A 21898-nucleotide genomic window follows, 5' to 3' on the forward strand; every position below is an offset into this window, starting at 1 on the left:
AATTTTCCTCTTTGTCTCCACATAAGTAGCCCAGATCTTACATATAGACTGCAACAGCAACTGCCCCTACACAATGTATCATTTACCAATCTCCTTACTTACTCGGGATCATCCTAAACTTTCAGGGTTTTCCTGGGGTTTTTTTTCAAAACCTTAAGGTTTAAAACCTTATTAGTCTCACAGTATCATTTACTTAAATAAGGGAGAAGTGTACTTTAGTGTAACTATTACCTCCTGGATAAATATTGGTTTATAGCAGTCAACCTCGTACTTCATTGTGCATGTCAGACTCCACTTCCACAAAATATGAAAAGATGCATCTAAGAACTGTACAATAAACATGGATAAATTATTTAGAGTTATGTCCAAGGTTGCCAGGTTTGATTGCAGATTTTAATGATTTGACATCTGCTTTGATCTAGAATGATATAAATTGAGTACTTCCAAACAGAGATCAAAATGAAGACTCACATACACTTGCAAAGTCGTGTGAAAGAACATGTGGATTACAGAGGTCCTTCTGAGGTGAATGTCCAAACAGTATGCTTAGAATGGATGGCTTGATGTGGATGGTTTTAGGTGTAATGTCTGACTGTGCTGTCAAGTTGCTTCAAGAATAATATGATTTCTTTTATTTCTTTTATGATAGATGAGGCTTCTGGTGGGGCATGTGAGATGTGATCAGACTTCCTGCATTATCTTACCATTTTATGTATTTGATTAGCCATGCAGAAGCTTAAGGTCTTGAATCTAAAAATCTGGAATTAATTATCCTTGCTTAACATTTATCACACTGGAACAGATTAATCATCCTTTGAACTAGATTGTTTCCATACCAGTACATTACTCAAGATTAACTTGGCCTTATCAAAATTTTATTAAATTAAAAAACATAGACCAATAATAGAGGTTTCTGGGTCACTACCCGTCTCAGGCATTTCCTTCAAAGCAGACAACTGCTATCAGTAAACTGCTGTGTTTATTCTGAATCTGCAATGGCTTTTCATGACATTACTCATGGAAGGTGCTCCCGGCCACTGGAACTGGATAGTGGTTCCAGTGCTTAGAGATGGAAGCACACCTGGTGGTGATTCCCAGCCCCACACTTGTACAAGAAGTGTGCTGCATCAGAAATGTGCAGACATGTGAGGAATCCCAGGCATGGGCAGAAACTTAAAAAAAAAAGGGGATTGTGAGCAAAGTGAGAGTGTGGATGTTTGTGGTTGCAGCTATTGTGCCCTCATGTCAAAATAAACTCCTTTTTTTCTGGCATGCCCACTATTCCTGGCTAAATGAAATATCTTAGAATATTTGGTTTCATTCCTCAACTTACCCTCCCTTCCTCCTTCAAAAATAATGTTTTTGCACTATTTCATGAGAAAAGAATCTCAATGGGAACTTCAGTACCTTAACTTGGAAGTTCTATGCAATTTCTTCCACGCATCCTCAGACATTATTGTTGGTTAAGCAGAAACAAAGGCAAAAGTAAGTTTTAATTCACACAATGTGTTATATTAAATGAGGCAACTCCTACTCCTATGCTCGGTCTCTATCTAAAACATTTTTTGATATTATAATAGCTACTTTTAGAGTCAGTGGACAGGGGTTTATTAAAACTCTATAGGCACTTTACCAGTAACATCAACATGACCAGGCATGAATCAGATACTTTTCTACTTGCTGTATGCAAAATAAAAAACTGTTTTCTGAAGCTGAGACTCTGTTTTATTCAGAACTGTAGTCAACTGTGGATTTATTCAACCCAAACACTTACAGGGTGTCGCCTTTTTACTCAATGATGCTGTTCAGGGATCCTCAGCTTGCCTACTTCAAAATATCTCAGTGCTCACAGAGCCCATGGGACAAAAATATCCATGCATTAAGCCACTTAAATCTGTCCAGCATGAGAAATTTTACCCTGCATAATTCAACGTCTGAATTTGGCAATTTTGGTGACACATTGCACCACAACTTATATTTCTTAAATATGTCCTTAGTAATGGGAAATTCATAGCGTAAGGCACATGGTAACCATCTGACAGTGTCAAGGCATTTGATATTAATTATAGAGCTCTTACGATTCCACTGTGTAAAATTTAGTATTACCATCTTCATATTTAATTTGCATATTTATATGCAAATATGAAATTTATATCTGGACTGCACACCTGTCTGTGGGTGACAATTGACTGTGGCTGTATTTTTAAATTACAAACAAGAGTCTGAATGTTCATTTGAAAGCCACTCAGGAGAACATATTGCTGACAGCTGTTTTATTCTCTAGGTACTAAAACATTAAAAGAGGTTATATTTGGATTCCTTTAAACAAATAATCAGAGAGGTTGTAGTTCTTAACACAATCTTAAACTCTGTAGGACCAAATTATGAGTTAGGGTTGACTCATTGGAGCATCTGCTTAAGAAAAAGGATGTTGCATAGTCTTTCAATTGTGTAAAACTCATTAGCTGAAACTCTTCTTATTGAGTGTATTGATCTTATAAAGGAGAAGAAGTAATGATTGGAGCTGGTAAAAGTAGATGAAAATTTTACCCACATTGAACAGTAAAACTTTATATAAGGCACACAGAAAATCCCAGACTCACAGCCAATACCCTGGAAGAAATTACTTCCTTATTATTCCACTTTATTTTTCTTAAATACTCACTGTACATCAGACTTTGCTCATTTGCCCCTATTTGCTTTGAAATGATCTATGTTTCATGCATCAGACTAAGAACTCTTGTAAAGTGGTGCTTGCACTAAACAGACCCTAATTTTAGTAAAATTGCATCTGATGCAGCTTTCACTCACATCCATCTCCTGTTTCTTTCCTATCAAGGCGCCAAAATGAACAAAAGGGATGACAGTGTTTCAAAAAGACCATAAAATTGTTTCCACTAGTAGTAATGGTGCTCCAAGGAAAGTCTAAACATTTTTGTGACTGTGTATGATTACCACACTTGCTGTTTTTATTCACTCTTGCACTCTTATGGAATCATCATAAGTACTAACTGTATCTGATTGAATAATTTAATCCAATAAGGACAGCTAATTTCTGTGTCATGTTAGCTTTGAACTTCCATCAGTTTATGAAACATCATTAAGCATTTGGAATCTCATTCTGGTGGGGAAAATATCCAGATCAAAAGAACTCTTTTGTGTTTCTTTCATTTTACTATTCACAATTTTAATTCTATGGGCTGTGACCCACCAAATGAAGATGCTTAATTAACAGTTAGAAAGCTGCTTTGATTTCAGTGAAATCATTAAACAACTTACTTCAAAGATGCCAGATGCATTATATTTACAGTCAAATTAATGCCCTTGATCTATTTTCACTCTGACTTTTCAAATCCAATTGCTGCCTTGTTATTACCCCCAGTGAACCAAAAGCTCAGCTTCTGTATTCACCTATGATTTTGAAAATATCATACAGGATTATTATTAAAAATTCTGCTGGTATAAAAACCCTCAGTTTCCCATTATTTTTACTGCATGGATATCTCTTTGACAGTGCATTAACTAATAGAAAGGACCAGGAGAAATATACTTCTGTCAGTAAAGGAAAAGCCTTCAGACATAATAAAGATTTTTAAGTACTTGCTGTATTGTGGGAGTGAAATCTCACTCAGAAATGGAAGAAAAGCAGTTCCTTAGTCAATTTGACATTATTTTATTTCACATATATTTGTCCCTGTGCCTTTGTAGCTTACTCCCGGATTTTCCACTGTATGCCAAAGCATCAACACCCAGTCCCTTCAGGAAGGCTCAGAAGGATGTAAAAGCCCTTCCATGGCGACTGACAGTCTCAGCCTTTCACTTCAGAGCGATCATGACAGGTTATGCTCACTCATGCACTACTGCTGCTGCGATTTCAGGAGGGTTAATAACATAAGGCATGCTGCTTTTTACTGAAAGGCTCACTCCAGAGTGTCCCAGGCTGTCTGCTGGAAACAGTCTCCAAAGGAGGTTTTCTCCCAGGATGAATACAGCCTGTCATGAAAAAAACAATTATGTTCCATATGCCATGCATGCTCCATTCTATCAGATCAGCTTTCAGTAGTTCAGACTCATCAGCTGCAACTTTACTGCCAGAGACTCAATAAAGAATTCAAGGTACATGTTACTGGATTACAGATTGCCCTGGAAGGATGATGCCACTGTAATGACATGGGAAGCTGTTTGTGCTTGGAGCTTGTGCTCCACATCTAATAAGAATGCTTTGCAAGGAAAACTCTAAGGAAGAGAACATATGGCACAAATCGTACCATAAGTGCTAAACAGATCTTAAACTGTAAACATCCTCTTGGCTTAGAGCTATTTAGCAAACTTCTGCTGTCTCTAGGACAAGCCAATGGCTCCAGTAAATGTTGTTTTACTAAGAGCTTGTTTTGTTTAGAAGTTTTACGTAAGAAAAGTGACTCGGCTGCTGTGAGGGGTTCCTTGGCAGTGGCACTTCTTGCATGTCCTCATGTGCAGGAGGAGCCTCAGTCCCAAAAGGCTTCAAGCAAATGGGTGGTTGTGTGACAGCTCCAGATACCTCCTCTATTTCCTGCTGGAAATAGTCATCAGGAGCTCATCTTCAAGATGGAGCTGCATCTGTGAGTCAAATATGACTTTCTGTGGACATGGTTTATGTCCTCCTGTGCAGAAGCAGCTTTCTCAAATCTTTTAAGCTTTTGCCAATTGACTGCAAATCTTATTCCTAACATATGTGGAGCTCCCAGCTGGACTCAGTGAAATAAAGGCACTCCAAGAGTGTTTCTGGAGTGCTTTTGTTTGATTAAGTGTATCCTATAGTAAGCAGAGCCATTACCTGCACTGGCCATTATATATAAATATATTTAATTTTCAGCAAAATTATAATTAAAATTTACGATGTTTAGAGAACATTTTTCTGTGGAATCTATCCTGACCATTTGCTATTAGTAACATCTCTCTAATAAATAGGAGGAGCATAAATGAGCTCCTGTTGATGTTCTTACTGGTTTGAAAAATTTAATTTTAAGTCTGTAGCAATTTTTCTTTTTTTAACTATTATCTATTTTGAAAAAAATCTAGTTCTTGGCAATATGTCTGTATATAATGTTCTGGAAATAAAAGACACATGTTCTCTTTACAAAAAAATAATCTTTACAGCAGAAGGAATTCCTTAAGAATTTTGTGCCCTGTAAAGAGAGAGGAAAATCTATGAAGTAGAGAAGAGTTTTTAAAACATTATCAAAATCTATTAATAGTATTCATTGATAGTTACTGAGAGCAGAATGGTGTATGATATTGCCATGTGAGTCTTGTCAAGGCAAGACTGTGATATCTTCTTCATTTGGGTTAAAAGATTCATATGACTTCTATCTTCTGTATTTGACTTTTTAAATTTACTGGCATGTTAATTCTAGCAGGCTGAGTTCCAAAGGGCACAGTCTGCAGTGAAATACACCTTTGGAGTATCATATTTAGGAGGGATGCTCTCCAGCCCTCAGTGGTGAAATGTGCAATGGGTGGTCGGCCCTTGACCACATCTGGACACTGAGCTGTTCCCCCAGGGCCCAGGAGTGGAACCACCAGCTGGTACCAGCCCGTGCAAAAGCATCCTCAGAAGGAGCTGCAGATGTAAAGATGGGCTCTGATGCAGTTTTTCGATGACTGACAGGAGTCCATCCCCTCTCATGCACATCTGGAGTGGATTTATGTGGATTTATGCTCTAGAATGTGGAGAAATAAAAGCTGAACATATGGACTTAACCCATTTCACCTAAAGAGGTGAAAAATGGGTGTTCAGATATTATCAAGTCCATATCTGGAAGCCACATACACACTGTGTAAAGCTCAGAGGCATCTGGCTGGGAAGGCGTCCCCCGAGGGCAGCCAGCAGACACGGCAGATGCCAGACCCCGAGGGCGGGCGGCGCAGGAAGGAGGGTGTGCACAGCTATGTTTCACAACATGTCTGGCGAAGCTGGTAACATCCCAGCCCGGAATAATCTCGTGTTCTTTCAGCTCACAAGTGCAAAAAGATCCAGGAAAAAACTTGGGAACAGCTTCTTATGTGCAGTGTGTGTTCCAGGCTTTTCTGGGCACACAGTGTCAGTTCAGAAATATTCTCAGTAAATTAGGTTTTGAGTAACAATGTCGCCTCCAGTGAGACAAACCTGGGTTATCAACCAGTTGTCCTATTTTGGCCCCAGACCTGGCTTAGCTATGCAAACCCAGGACTGGAGGACATTGCAAGACCTTTTTTGCTGTCATTTAGCGCAGTAAAGTGTACTACATTTAAGAGAAGCATTTTGATTTTTGCAGCTCACAGAAGCCAAACAGTGTCATACATAATTTTGGAAAATACAGTGATGGTGCTCAGTACTGGATACAGTTCTGAACCTACTTTGGAAGGTGCCATTTACAATGACCCATGTTCACCAATGGAACAGGGTCTCTCTGTGGTGTGGAAGACACTGAGCTGCATCTGCTTACACCAGTGTATTTATCAATCTTTAAATAGCTGGTTTACTATCAGTGGTTGACTCTGCTTCAAAAGATGCTTACAGGCACATGGTTTTACCACATAAATCACTGTAGCATAAAGGTGGATATGCTTTACACAGAGCTGGAGCTCCTGCCTTCTTTTCATGCTTACTCATATTAACAGGAATGTGTATGCAAATTTCCTGTCCCCAGCATTTACAATAAATTGCTCTTGGGCACTTGAACTCTTTCCAGCTTGATTTAGAAGTTCAAAAGAAATGTAAATATATCTATTCTCCCCCCTCCAAAAAAAAAAGACCCCCCCCCCCCCCAAAAAAAAAAAAAAAAGAGTTGGGAAAAGGGAAGCTGGCTGCTTGGGTAAAAGCTTTAACTCCATATTAGCAAATTTTGAAGGTGATGTGTTTTGATGACATAGGGTTGTGCTCCCTCACCCTTTTGTATGTGGGTTGTCCTTCAATAGGCCAGAAAAACGCAGATAACATAGATATGAAAAACATAAAACACAGACTGATGACTAAACACATGATGGACTTCCATATGAGGCTCCAGCTGAGACGTATTTTCTCCAATTACAGTGATCATCCCCAAACAATCACCTGGTGTCCCTATATATCCTCCAAGCCCAAGCAGGCCTCCTTTTGATTTGGGGTGCCTAATGAGATGGTTTTTTGCAGAACTGCTGCTCTTTGGGTGGGTGAATGCTGGTTCTGGGGAGCTATTTTGGGTGCGTTTCTAAGGAAGGGTGTCTAAGGCTGTTATAATGAGTTGTGGCTGGCATGTCCTGCTTAGTATGGATGATATGTTGGAACAAAGTTGATTCAATGTAAAATAATGTTGGGTTGTTTCTGTCTTTTTAGGGGAAAAGGGATGTGCTTCATCCTGCAGTTTTTAGTGGTTGGTTGAATTTGCAGTTGGTTGAATTAGAATTTAGTAGTTGGTTGGCTGCTACTGCATATGAATGGGGCTTTGAATCTTATTTGGTTCCTCTCTACTCTTTCCTTTCTATAATGCTTCTATATAAATATGATAATGTTATTCTATGATACTTATATATGAATAGCTCAATGCCTCTTTATTTTATGCACAAGTTCTGGGCATGGGCAGCTCTACACCCTGAGCTTCCACCGCTGAAATCACTTGTGCTGCATAACACACACGTACAATTCTATATTATAACTAAATCCTAGCACTCTATCTTGAAACTCATCTCAGATGGGAGGAATCAAGATGTGTCTGTCTCAATCACAGACAATGCTGTAAAAGGATTTTACAGGTTCAGAGCCCAAATTCTCTATCAAGTTCAAAATTTGAACTCCTTCCTACTGAAACTGATTCTCAATTTTCATGTTTAAAGTGTCTTTACCTCAACTTGCATCATCAAGGGAATTAGTTTAAGTGCTTTAAATATTTCTTCAAATACACACCCTCAACAACATTTTTGGGTGCTGAACAGTTCAGGTTGTTGGGAGTTGAGAGTATTCTGTTGTATTAAGGACTTGCTTTGCCAATTTAAAACTATAGAATATGTTTGAGTGAATACAGCATCAGGAATAAACCTACTTTTTTTTGCCTTTAAAGGCAAAGTATACAAGGCTTGTTTCTGAAAGCTGATATGCAACTCAATTTGACTGCTGATGCAGACTGCAATAATTTTATTAATGAATTTTATTCACTATTAAGATCAAAAGCTCTATACCACTAATTGATAAAACATATTAATGTGCTTTTAGAGCTTTTAACAGAAAAGTAAGGGTCATGTCTAGTTTTAGGGCAGAAACTTTTCCAAGAACAGCTGGTGAGAGTAAGGTATGTTGCACAATATTCCCACCTTGCCTCATGTCATGCCCACTGCAGGGGGGCAGACAGAACAATCTCACCATGGCCCCCCGAGGCAAATCTTTACTTTCTTTCATGCTTTTGCAGGAAGGAAGAAGAACAGGAAGAATAGGAAGCCTTCAATGGTGGCTCATGAGACTTGCCCTACTAAATCTGCAGCAGATGAGTGGCATGGAGGTGCATTAAGGTAATTATGCTCACCTCTGGCAGTATTTACATTCACTGAGCCAGGAATAAAAATATCTCTGTGGTCTCGAAAGGGCAGGGGAAACAGTTAATGATGGGCTGCAAAATAGCAATCCACTAACTCTGCAGTAGCAATATTGTTATTTCCACTCCTTGCTGCTGCAGGGAGAAAAACAAGGCTGGATTTACCTTATCCACCTTTAAATTCATTGCTCAGCAAGCAACATTATTATAGGAAAGTATCTCCACTGTTTTGGCATGGCTGCTAGATTACTTGTTTATTCTGGAAGTATCATTTTGGGGACATGAGAAAGAAGGACTGTGGTCTTTGGAGGAAGTAGAACTCTGAGGGAAGGGGAGTGAGCCTTTCAGGAGGAGGTGAAGCACCATAGAAGAGAACAGAAGGTCTGAAGTGCAATTCAACTGTGTGCTTCCATCTCTCTTTTTCCAGCCTGCTTTTTCACATCTAACCAGTTTAGAAATGCTTTGGAAGACAAATATGTTTGGTGTGTCACTTATTGTTCACTGCTGGTTTTAGATTCACTCTGTTCACTCCTGGAACAGGGGCAAGCCCAGGTTTTGCAACAAATGGATGAACTGCGCAAGAGTTCCTCTTTCATCCAAACTATTTCTGTCAAACATGGCAAACTACATGTTTGAGAGCTGCATAGTGCAGGCTTTTATTTAGAAGAAGAAAGCTTTCTCAACTCTGATGCTCACACTAGCTTTGTCAGCCTGCACCTGATAAAGGAGGAAAATAATAAATAGCCACAATACCTATTTTCTCACTGAGTCAGCCTTGCCTGGTCTGTAAGTATCAATAGGGCTGCACACAGGGTTCCTTTGTAGCTTCATGTAGCCGCTGCTCTGCAATGGATTTTCATTGAGCAGTGGTCATGCAGGGGAGGGTGTTTGGAGCCCAGCAGATGTGTGGGTGCTACAGGACTGTGCTGGGGGCCACTGCTCCACTGCTGCCCCCACAGCTGCACACTGCTCAGCAGCAACCCTGGCAGAACTGCTACTTCACAAATTCCTCTTCTGCAATGAAACACCAGGTAATCTGATAATAATTGTTATTGCAGTGAACGTTTTTAGGCCAGTGATCCCCATTTTCCCACTCTAACTCTGGAATGAACTCAGGGAAGCCTTGTAGACTGAAGCCTGGAAGCCGTCTGGGATGTCCTCACTGTAAGCTCCTGGGAATATGACATTTCAGCCATACAGAAGCCCCTGGTCACACTATCTAAATTCAGAAGGTATTTCTGCCTGCCCCCCAACCCTTGCCAAGGGCACTTGGGTGAAGACATGTCCCAAGCAAAAAATATGGGGATGCTTGGAGGGAGGGAATGTGTCACTTGTGTAGTGGGGGCATTGCAGGTGCAAGGCTGCTTCATGATCTCTGGGCACACGTGTTCCCTCTTTCCTTCTATAAATGGTTCCCTCCCTGATTAGTGGTCTGTCTTACTGCTTCTGCTTCAATGGCCTAATTTAGAGCAGGGCTACAAATTTGCATCTCTACAGCCAGCTCAATGTCCTTAATTATATGTGTCTTTTTATGTCTAAGGAAAATTTCAGGTTTGAAAATGGATGGAGAGAGAAAAGGTTTCTATCTTTGTAGCACTATGCATTCTTTCCCATGTACTATTTCCTGTAAAGACATCTGGGGCTGATTCTTGTTTATGGTAAAGCTGCTTTACATGAATGCAAAAAGGAATTTGAAGCTCGAGTGGTGATGTTTTCTACTAAAGCAATGCTGGAGGACTGGCAGAAATGGAAACCCTTCAGAGTACCAATGTCTGAGTGCAATGGCCCTGCTCTGAGGTGTAGTCCCTAGAACCATCTCCATCCTCCCCATCTGGGATGCTTCTCATGGAAATCATGTTTATAACAGTGAAGGACACATAGTTTATCCTGATTTTGAGAGGGATAAAAGGGGAGAGCCTCCTCAAAAGCACAAACCCGTAGAAATGAATTAATTTAAGGGGTTTATCTGTTTTCAATTACAATGTTTGCTATTACAAACTTCCTATTGTATCTAGCCCTTTGAGCAGTCTTTCACCATCAAAGGTCACCAGCCAAAACTGTTAATTTCCAGAATGTTTGTAATACTCGCCCTTTCTGATAAGCTTCCTACAAAAAAGAGTTCAACCTTGTCCAGAGTTAAGAGGAAACATGACAAAGCTTGTACAGCTTTCCTTGTGTAAGCTGTTTTTAATGCATCAACCACAGTCTCTTCCATTTCCTCTTGTAAAACAAGGCTGGGAAAGTCATCAAGGAAATGCATTAATTCATTTCAAAAAGGTTGTTGAATCAGGATGGAAAATGAGATGGAAATGAATTAATGCTGGTTTTTACTATGCAGTAGCTTGGGAGATGGCTCCTTTGCTTTGTCACCAGTTCAGTTCTGTCCCAATCCCAAGCCAGACATCAGAAATTTAATATGCTATGTAGGTATCAACTGTTTTTCTTGGATCATTTAATACCCTTCTATTATGGACATAATATCATAAAAAATTATGAAAAGTACCTGCTGTTAAATGAAAATGCCAGATGTAAAGAATTTTCCTTCATTTACAAATGTTTTGTGAGGAGCAGCAATTTCTCCTTCAATTATTCTTGTTACTGTCAGTTGTTGGCTGAGGAAGTGTTACTGAGTAAGTCTGTCACATGTCTTATTATTAGATGAGCTATAAAAAGCCAACACCAAAATGAAGACAATTTTCAGGGAATTTAGCAGATCTGGTTCTATTCTTCTCATTAATGCAAGTCTAGGATAACATCACGAAAATTGGCACAGTTAGTGGAGCACAAATTTAAGTGAGGACAGAATTGATTGATTGTACATGAGAAATATAAGCAGTTGACCTGAGCAGTGACTGCATTTTCAATTACATTTGCCTTTGACTCTGCTGTCCAAAGGAAACATTATCCACTGAACGAGCCCTGCACACCTGTCTGCAGTGTCTGAAGTGTCTTTGCCATCAGGACTGATGCTCTTGTAGAGCCTGTGTGCAAACTCCATTGCAGTGAGGTTTGAAACTAGCAGTAAAAATGGGCTTCAGCACAGTTTCTTGGTGCTTGCATTGGTCAGATCACATGGAGAATGTGTTGGGGAGGACTTGTTGGGTGACTTGTGGCACTGAATTTAAAGAACTGCTGTCCTGGTGGTGGTGTTGGGCTCCTGACAGGATTCAGCTGAGACTGGCTTTGGAAACCCCCATCAAATCTGTCTCACCCCCATCAGCCCATGACACAGCAAGGTATGCCAGCTTGTCACCCCAAGTTTTCCCATTCCCACTATTATGTCAGCCTGAAACACCTCTAGACCTTTAAAAACCCAGTTATTTTGAGTTTAGTGGAGTTTTCTTTGTGCTTTTTTCCATAAGCAGCTTTAATGTTCAGTGAAGGGTAGATGTGAGATGAGAAGTGGTTCTGTGAGATGTTCCCAAAGAAGCTTTTTAAGCAGCATCTTTGTGCTATGTCCCCGCCATGGTTTCTTAGAGTGTTTTTTCCTATTGCTGTCACAGGCATACAAATATCTCACTAAAATTATCTGTGACTCTTCTTGCTCTGAAATGTGTTCTACTTTAGATGGTGTTGTGTGGTGGTGTGGATGTTGATAACATATTGGCATCTATTGCTTCAGTTATGACAGCACAAAGGAAAGCAGGTGCCTACTTGGTTTTATTGAGGCTGAATCCAAAACACAAGTGGAAAGCACTGAATCTTCACTCTCCTCATGGGCCTTTGCTGCCCATTGTAAATATTTCACTTGAAACTGGTAGAGTTGAGATATCCCTGTGAGATGCCTCTGTGGAAAACAAGTTAAAATCTGCCTCTTTGAGAAGAATACCATAGATTGCAACATCTTCCTTATATATTTGTATATTAAAAAAAAAAATAGGTTGCTTTTTGCAAGTTGCAATTCTATAGAAAAGAGGTGTACTTGCTCAGCTTGATTAAACTTCAAGTAAAACAGGATAAAGACTTTCAGGCTTGGTGTTTACAAGGAGCTGGAGCAACAGCATGCAGCATTTTACTGTCAGTTAAGGATGCTGAAGTACTGTATGCTGTGTGAAACAAGGACTCATTAATATATCATTTTTAGGCAAAAATTAAGGTTTCTTAACCACTCTTCTTGAAGATAAGACATGCAAAGTATGAGCTATACTTCTGAATATCATTCCAGAGCATGGCTTCACTTGTTCTACTGAGAGACTAAAATTAATCTCCTGCAATGTACTTATTTGTAAGTACTCATTTTACTCCTTTACATATGAACCAGTATCTAACTTGTCTGGTGGAAAATTTCTAAGTTATTTGCTATTCCTCACTGTGAATTCCTACTGTAGTACATTTAGGAATCCACAATTGCAATGTAAATGAAGACTGAAAATTTGACAAAGGGAAGCAGACCAAAAGTCCTGGTGTGAGATGTCATTACCTGCTGCTGGGAAAGCAATTCATGACTTCCATACAATTATTGATAACATTTCCTGAGGTCAATTATGCTGTCAGCAAACAATATAGAACTAATTTAACAAATGTGAGAACATCTTGGAAAAAAGATAAAAACCAAAACACACAAGTACAAGGGCAGGATAAAGCTATTTTATCATCTGTCATGAGAATCAGCAATGGAGAGAGCTGCTTCTAACACTCTGAAAGCATTTTGTGCAGCTATAACCCAGCTGGCTGAATTGCTCTAAATATGCTCAGTGGGGGAAGGGCAAGATTTTTTTCCTCCAATATGACAGGTGAAGAAAAACTTTTTAAAATTATGTCGTAGTTCCCTTTGAGTTAGCTGTGGCATGCTTTGACCTCTGAATGACATTGTTGGTTTGCATGCCTGTTCAATAAATTTTAATAAAATTATAGTACCAAAAATTTTTTTACTTTCTATTTTAAATCCCTATTTATCCCTAGCTATAATACTAGGCTATACATCATAGTATTTATTGATGAAACTTTCTGACAGATGGGTATGCAACAGAGGGAGAGGGTTAAAATCAGCATGGAAAATAAGTCCATGCTTATATACAGCCAAGAGATAAAATACTGGTTTGGTTTGCCAAGGAAACCTTTGGTGATTATGCTGAAATCTTCTGTGAGAGGTTATCAAAATGTTTCAATAAGGCCATTGCCTGAGGACCACAAAAGTTACAAACAGAGCCATGTACAAGACACAGCTCTGTGGCTCACTGTTGGGAGTGCAGCTGATTACCTCTGGCTCCCTGATTACCTCGGTGTGTGTTCCTCCCCCCACAGGGAAGCTCAGCCAAACAGGGTACCAAACACTGCCTGCAGCTTCACAGGGCACAAACAGAGAGGAAAAGAGCAGGAAAAGGGACAAGGCACGTGCAGAAATGAGATACAAAAGAATGGGGTTCCCTGGGGATCTTGGGACATGGTCAGGAGGTGCAGCTGAGTTAAATAGGGAAACTAAATACCTTCCATAGTAGATTGTTCCTGGTTTTGTTTTAAAATTGGGCAGAAATGTCATCAGAGTGTAGTATGCTGCTGTTTGCCAAACTTTTGGATGTGTGATATGGCAGATGATAGCAAGCCTGTGCTGTGAACTCTCATGTGGTGTTGGAAATGTCAATCCACATAAATGACAACCAAAAAAGTCACTAACATAGCTGGTATTGTTTGGGAGCATAATATCTTCAGATTTGACATATTTACAAGACAAGCTACCAGGGCTGCTTCAAGGGCTGAGTGTGCCTCTGCAAAAGGGCCATTTCTGAGAGCAATAAGGGATCTCAGTGGCCCAAGAAGCCATTCAGTTTGAGGTGATCACCATACATTATGACAAACAACGGCATCTGTGATGTTTTGCATGTATTTAATACTCTGTTTAGGAATTACCAAGTGGTGCTGGAGGATAACAGGATGATGTACTCCCCTGACCTGAGTTGCTTCCTTCTTCATCCACCTCCTCAGCCTGTGGCTAGAAAGTGCTGCAGGCTCCTCTTTGTGTAATGCACTGAGACCCTTGGTAAAACAAAATGGTTTAAATTACTCCATTGAGGGTTTGTTCTGTATTATGTTTTTTCTGAGAAACATGAGGTGAGAGGATTAATTAATATTTTAGGCTGTAGGAGGTAAATCAAGGAGGTGTGTGTATGGAGTGGGTAAGTCCAGGGTTGCTGCTGTTTAATGGACTGCAGTCACATATCACACCATGAGTACATGTAATTGTCTCCCAAACTGAATCCTTAAAGGTTCCCTTGTTACACATTACTTCTCCAAACAAGCTACAGAAACGTAATGTGGTATTAGCAAAGCAGATGACTCATTCTGATATGCTACTTAAAACATGCCAAGGACATCAGCTACAGCTCAGCCAAAAGCTCCCTGTCTGAAATAAACATTGATCTGATGGAGTCCTGCATTAATTTTTAAAACATAACAGCAGGGGGCAAGGGGGGACAGGGTTTTTCACTGAGACCTAGCTGCTTACACAATAGAAGTGAGGTATATTTTCAGTGCTTACTGGGGTTTTTTTCCTAAATAATTCTCCCCAGAAACTGTGATTGCAATGGCAAAGTTCTGAAGAATTCTAAGGTTTTTAAAGCTCGTATTTCAGAATAATTCAGTTTTCAATAAATAGTCTGGAAAATGCATCCTGCATTGCACATCATGCTTAAGACTGCAGAAATGTATTTTTAGGGTCGTGAGCTAAATTAACATCTGGCTCGATGGATATTTCAGATGTATTACATTCATTTGGCCTGAATGTAGCTCACTGCTTATTTTTTTCAATTCAGATTGTGCAGTGGCATTCATCCTATATGCTTATAGCATGCAACCTATCCCTAACATCTGAGTAAATGTTGGATTTTCAATATTCTGGCATATTTATAAATTCTCCACATTTTTTATTACTTTGCTTACAGCTAATTATTCTGGATACAGCACAGTCTATTTATATGCTTTGTAAACACTCCCTCTTCCAAATGCCTTGTGGTATCATTTTCTTCAGGGTCTTTATGGAAGACTGTCAAAATGAGGGAAGCAGCTGAACTGGAGAGACATAGGAAAATAATGGAAAATAAATCCCCTGACATCAACAAGGAAGCAACAAGGAAGTCAGTCCTAGCAATTATTTCCCCGATAACTATTCTGCTAAATTTATTTACAGATCTGGAGTAACATGTTACTTGCTGCTATGCAAAATGATGACTAGATTTTTTTTCCCTGTCAGACTTCTAAGTGAAATAATTCTTCCAGAGATGGTGACCCCCACCACCCCCTTGGGCAATTTATTCCAATGCCTAGCAACTCTCAATGAAAAACTTTATTCTAATATCCAATTTGAACTTCTCCCAGTGCCACTTAAGGCAATTTCCCTTTATCTTTTCACTTGGGACACAGTAGAAGACCATGACCACCTCATGACATTTTCCTTCCAGGCAGTTGTAGAGAGCAGTGAGGTTCCCCCTGAACCTCCTTTTCTCCAGCTTAAACACCCCCAGCTTCCCCCCTGCTCCTCATGACCCCTGTGCTTCAGGCCCTTCCCCAGCTCCATGGCTCTTCTCTGAAAGACTCCAGCCCCTCGATGTCTGTCTTGAAGTGAGGGGCCCAAAACTGGACACTTTGGTGCCACTTGGATTCTTCTTGGTGATGGTCTGACAGCAGGGATCAGGCTTCCAGTGCTCCTGCTGGCACCAGCATTTCCTCAAAAGTATCATGAGGATAACAAAATGATCTTCTCAATGCATGTTCTCATTTCTTTGGATTAACACATCGTCTCCAGTTCCATGTGCAGGACAAGAGTGTGTTTGCCTGGCAGTAACCAGCACATGTCATTTCTTCCAGCAATCCACATGAAGCCCAAAAGTAAGTCTTACTCCTGAACTTGTTAAACCAAAGGTATTCAAAATCTTTTCCGTGCTCCAAACAGAGACAAAGAGCTGGTGCTGGCTGTCAGAGGCACTTGTGAAATGCTCTCCTTCCATGACACAACATAAAACCCTTGGGTGCATTTGACAGTTTACTGGCATTTTGCTAAAGTAAACTGGACCTGGGATAGATGATATTTCTGAAAATGAATGTCATGTTCATATAAAGAAGTGTCATTGAAATATCCAGATGGATTTAAGAGAGGCTTTTATTTATTTATTGTTACTTTTGTTAAAAAAATTTAACACCTTTTGATTGCCATTCTTTGTTCAGGAGTCTGCTTTAACAAATATGGTTGTTTAGACTCTATGAACACTCCAAATGAAATGACCCAAATTTAACAGTAAATGACAAAAACCCCCAAACCCCCCAAAAAAACCAAACAAGCAAAAACACTTGCAAAACTACTATTGATTAGAAAATTATTTCCTTAAGCCTGGGGTCACTACAAGAACGGTGAAAATATTACAAAAACATTTAGTGATATTTGCCCAACTTAATGTGTATTTATACAAATAATTTCTGAGATGCAAAAATATTAATTTTGTTGAGAATTTTAATTAAAATCCTTTTTTTTTCCAACAGGTAAATAAGAATGCTGTTACATTTGCATACATAACATTCAATCATTGCAAGCGTGCTATTAGGAGAGAATATTTATCTTTTGAAAAGGGCAGTCAGCTTACACGTGTTGGCTGACCACTTTAAAGCTGAACATCTGATGACCATACATGCTGTTTTTCATAGGCACATTCTATTGCCATAAGTACTCAAGATAAAAAGGCAATCCCCAAACAACAACACAGAAAAATAATAAACTGTAGAATTTTTATGATTTTTTTTTTTTCCTCTTATGGGTTTTAGAGATGTCTACATTTTGACGTGCATGAATGGCTGTCTAGGCTGGATAGTTCAGAAAACTTCAAGGAACCTCAGTAGTTTCTGAAGAGATGTAAAGAGTATACTGTGCCCATGGTGGAAAATGGAGGCTGAGCTGAGGTTTGGCATCTCCTGCTCCCCTGCAAACAGATGGAGCAGCAGTGGTGGTGCAGCAGGTGGCTGGGCCAGCCCGGTGTCTCTTGCCGTGCCATTGCAGCCCACACGGGCTGGAGCCTTTCAAAGAGCAGCAGCTCAGCTGTGTCCAGGACAGATGCTGCAGGTTTCCCCCCTGCACTTCCAGGATGACCTAAGGTGTAACGCCCACCTGGAGCACCAGAAGAAGGTTGGTGGCCAGTGAAAAGTAATCCAGGGTCCTGTAAGGACTCCAGTGTGCAATGTGAATTTGCAAACAAAAATTAATGCCGGTTCTTTGACAAGCTCCAAACTTCTCAGCTTTGAAGAAGTTAATTCATTAAACTGTTGCATGTGTGTTTGGGTCAACATGATGCAGTTACTCATCTGTTGTTCAACTTTTGATTATGTCTAAGCCAACACTGGATAACTAAGCAACCATGAGGTTTTTATGGCTCTCTGTAATAAGAATAATCCAGGCACATCTGGCTTAATTAACTTCTTTGATCCCAGCAAAAAAATAAGTCTCATCTCTCTGATGTATTAATATTTTTTTCTAATTTTTCATTTTAAAGTGAATGTTTATAGGAGGTGTTTATTCAGTTTCTTGCATGACATGAGTGGGAGGAGCAGGGGGAAGAGTTATCTGAAATAATTGTGTGCCTGGTGAAAGTCTTAGTCCTTTACTTTCTTGCAAGAGTAGTTCTTCCTCACATGTCAATTTTAAAAGACTGAGGAACACAATCAAAACTTCATCTCTAAAAATAAAGTGATGAAACAGCCTATTAAAAATACTATGCTATATTGGTGGCACAGCTGTAAGGGATTTATGAAAATTAATTATATAACTATTGTAAAAATATCAGCATTGAAGTTAGTGCCAATGTATTTTGGTCTTGGATTCCACATTTTCGTCTGTCTGGTATTTTCAGAAAAAGCAATCAACCTAAAATTTTTCTCTATAGATTTTTTTTCCCTGACATTATACATGGCTGATCTAAAATTCTTGATTTGAAAGTTAAATGTTCCTCATACAAAAATACCATGTTGTTATTGACATTTTGTATTTTTGGCTTTCTTAAATCCAGAGATTCCGAGAAACCAGACAACAGTAAGTCACATTTTTTTCCTTTATTGGGAGTGAAAGAGTACTGAAGATGTCCAATGATCACTTACTCATGTGAGAGACAACAGAAGTGGGAAGTACAATTTCTGTTTTCATTGATAATGGTAATGCCTGTCTGGAAATAGCCTGGGAACTCCTGCTTTATTGAATGTAATCAGCAATTGTTGTCAGCCTTAAATTACTCCATTGTTCCACATGATTTAGGTAGGCTGTGTGTTAAAAGACAGGATATTTAAAAACTACTAGAGAGAATTGGTGGGAAGCTGGAGGAAATTTTCTGACACATCAGAGCAATCATTTATTGTTAATGGTTGAGCCAACTAGGTGAAATTGGTCGAATTATTTATGTCTTGCAATTAAATGTCTTACTTCCAGAAGATGGAGTTCAAACTCTTCGTAGTATGATGATATTCCTCAGTTTCAAAGTTCAAGCAGGGGAAATGGACTTATAGTTGTCTCAAACAATTATATTTTGTATCATTTTGAAGGTCCTAAACAGGAGTCTTGCAGAATTTTCTGCTTTTATAATTGGTGAGAAAATTCTGATAAGATTTCTAATGTGGGAACAAGCCTTCTTATTCCAAGGCAGAGATTTAACATGGTGTTAGCCACCAAGCATAAGTATCTCACTTCTCATCAGGTGAGAAGGCTCCTGCAAACACCCCTTGCAGTTGCCAGAAGCTAATTTTGCAGAAGCAAGCTAGCATTGTACTTTTAATTATTGCAGAAGGAACACATATTGTTGGCTGCAGGGCAGCAGTGTGAGAGCCTGTGGAGCTACAGATCTGGAAGCAGAGATGATCAGGAAATTATTCTAGGACTGATGAACTGCAGAATGAAGCATCTCTCACAGTTGCTGACAAAAGGAAGGGAATGTCTTCAAAAAGCACTGGCCTAATGCAGGGCCCTCCGTGGCTTGGGAATGAAATAGTTCTCAGATGACTGTGCTGCTTCTTCCAGATGTGTGAGCAATTTTTAGTGCTGATGAGATTTTGCTAGCCAGCTAAGAGCATAGGAGTGTGGCTGCTTTAACTTCAAATGGGCTCTGTTTTTATACTGCAGAGAATGGTTTTCAGGAATACCTGTAGATTTTAGTGTGCAGAAAGATGACTTATATGATGTCTCAAAGGGTTTTTTGACCCATCCTTCCAGTGTGGAAGGGTGCTATAGTGCACTACCAAGCAGCTTAAGTGTCCTTGGCTGCTGTAAGCTTGTGGGCTTTTTACCTCAGCCAAATACAGATTTTATCCTTTTGCAAATGTAGTCTTTTACTTCTTTTTAGTGATGGATACAGCAAGATTTATACCATGACCAAGAAAACCAGGACCCTTTGGGGAAGGCTGCTGCTATGGAGGAGGCTTTGGGGAGACATGCTGATGCAGGACCCCTGTCAAGGTTCCTGAATGTCCATGTCAGGAGGTCAGAGCCACCATACTGGTGGGGGAATGCTCCTTTCACACACCCACTGAAGCCCATCTTGCTCTGTGTGTCTCAGCACAACCCAGCAGCGATGGCAGGAATCAGACTCTTAGTTGTGTTTATGGACTTGGCCTAGGAGGAGTTTTTCAGTTCAATGAGTATCCCAGAAAATACCTCATGTCTCATACATCTCAGTGCCTGTAGGAGTGGGTGTCTCCACTTCCTGCCTGGATGGCAAAACACTCCATCGATGATGGGATAAAGATTAACCGAAAATGACAGTCACTGGGTTTTCTCTAACTCCTCCTGGTTTTAGACTCACTGGTTGTTCTGAGGCTCCAGAGACCCTCTTTAACATGGAAATTTCCTGTGCTTCTCTCTTGGCAGTTTGGCCTATTTGGTAATTAGAGTCTTCTCATTTGGTGAGCTGTTCCCATGGTCCCCTAGTTACACTCATTCTTGCTCTTGTACTTTGTGGTCCCTTATTACTTTCCTAATAACTGCTTCTGAGGCTCCTCTCTTCCTTTAATGTTTCTTGTGTGTTTGGCTAGGCTCTCTGCATTCTTGGTATGGCATACTATGTGCCATCACTGGAGCAAGACGTCACAGCCTTTCAGAGGCTGAGTGTGTGGTTATTCCTCTAGCAGGCTTTGCCTCAGTTGCCTGTTTGAGCTCTCTCCACGTGAGTTTTTATTCTGCTCCATGGTGGGCTTCTGCTATAGCAGTGACTTTCCAAAATGGATAATACCTGGACTTGTAAACAATTGCAAGTATCTTGGCTTCAGTGAGACACCTTTCAGTTGGAGCTGCTGGAGTCTTGTGGTCTGGAGTCTCTACCCTGTCTTGTGGTTCCCTAAGACTCTCTTCTGTTTCTTGCTCCTGGCTGAATATATTCCCTTGTTTGCTTTAACTAAGTGTCTTAAGGAATCTCACTAGTCTATATAGTTATTTGTGGCTTGGCACTTTTGTCAGTCCCGACTCTACCATGCCAGCCTCTGGTCCCCTGTACCCACAGCACCTCTCCTTTCCTCTCTCAGCTCCTTCCCGTCACAGGTTTTTGTGTGTTGGTCTTGTAAGGCAGGAAAATCCTCTCCACTCCAAATGCTTCAGAATGTAAATTTATGTTAATTTTCTCTTTAGTTTCTTGGTAGGAAATTAGAAGGGATAGGATTAATCCAAATAGTCATCAGCTGTGCTCTTTAAAGGCATTTCCAGATTTTTGGCATGTTCAAAACTCTCAGAAGGTAACAGGCATAACTAGAGAGAGAAGACAAATGATCGTCATAACAATTTCTTTCATTTTCTACAAAGAATAGGTAAGTCTAATGGTTTCAGACCTAGAGTCCTCCTTTTTTCAACCTTAGCCAATTGTTGTCAAAGACATGCTGTAATCCTTTCCATTTCTTGTATTTCTTAATCACATTTGATAACTTAGTAACTTTCTTTAACCAGAGCAATGTGTTAAACTTTTTTTTGGCTGCCACACAGTATTCTAAACAATTTTGCTGAACTAGGTTCCAGCAGTTTTGGTATGTAGCCTAACACCATATATTGTGGTGTGCAGAGAAAGTCAGTTCTCCAAAAGGAACTCAATAGCAGCATGAACCTTTTGCCAAAAATTCCCAATTTTGGGACAGTACCAGGAAACTTGTGTGGGTCCCATTTTGCTCCTACTCAATTCAAAGGCAAAGTCCTCCCAGTTGCAGAGGGATAAAGTTCAGGCTCTAGCACTCAGCCCTCACATTCCCATTTCACACATTTTCCTCCAAATTATTTTTTTCCTTTATTTTTAGGCTCTGGAAAAACCCTTGCACTTTCCCGTACATTTTCTGCAAGGCGAATCATAGATAGGAACCTTTCCCTCATCTCTCACACTGTTTAAGAGTAGCTCCTGTTTTGTGCCCCAAAGCACAGCTGGAACTCAGCAGCTGTA

General features: G+C 39.9%; 1 protein-coding gene across 32 annotated transcripts in view; it reads left to right on the forward strand.

The window, feature by feature from the left end:
• Positions 1-21898, forward strand: part of COL24A1 (collagen type XXIV alpha 1 chain) — a 171784-nt gene that overhangs the window by 30780 nt on the left and 119106 nt on the right. For 24 of the 32 annotated variants that reach the window (XR_010366410.1, XR_010366411.1, XR_010366412.1 and 21 more), the window contains one exon: positions 8403-8502. The exons of 2 other annotated variants lie outside the window; for them this stretch is intronic. Coding sequence is in view for 27 of the 30 variants with exons in the window: in XM_064428386.1 (XP_064284456.1) it covers positions 8403-8502 (100 nt within the window). In the remaining 3 variants the exon portion in view is untranslated. Of the gene's footprint in view, positions 1-7101; positions 7204-8209; positions 8286-8402; positions 8503-17671; positions 19966-21898 lie in introns of those variants that run through there. 6 more of the 32 variants (XM_064428400.1, XM_064428402.1, XM_064428403.1 and 3 more) reach the window with 6 other exon arrangements.

The sequence above is a fragment of the Passer domesticus genome, chromosome 7 (genome assembly GCF_036417665.1).
Source record: "Passer domesticus isolate bPasDom1 chromosome 7, bPasDom1.hap1, whole genome shotgun sequence".
In the NCBI taxonomy this organism is placed as follows: Eukaryota; Metazoa; Chordata; class Aves; order Passeriformes; family Passeridae; genus Passer; species Passer domesticus.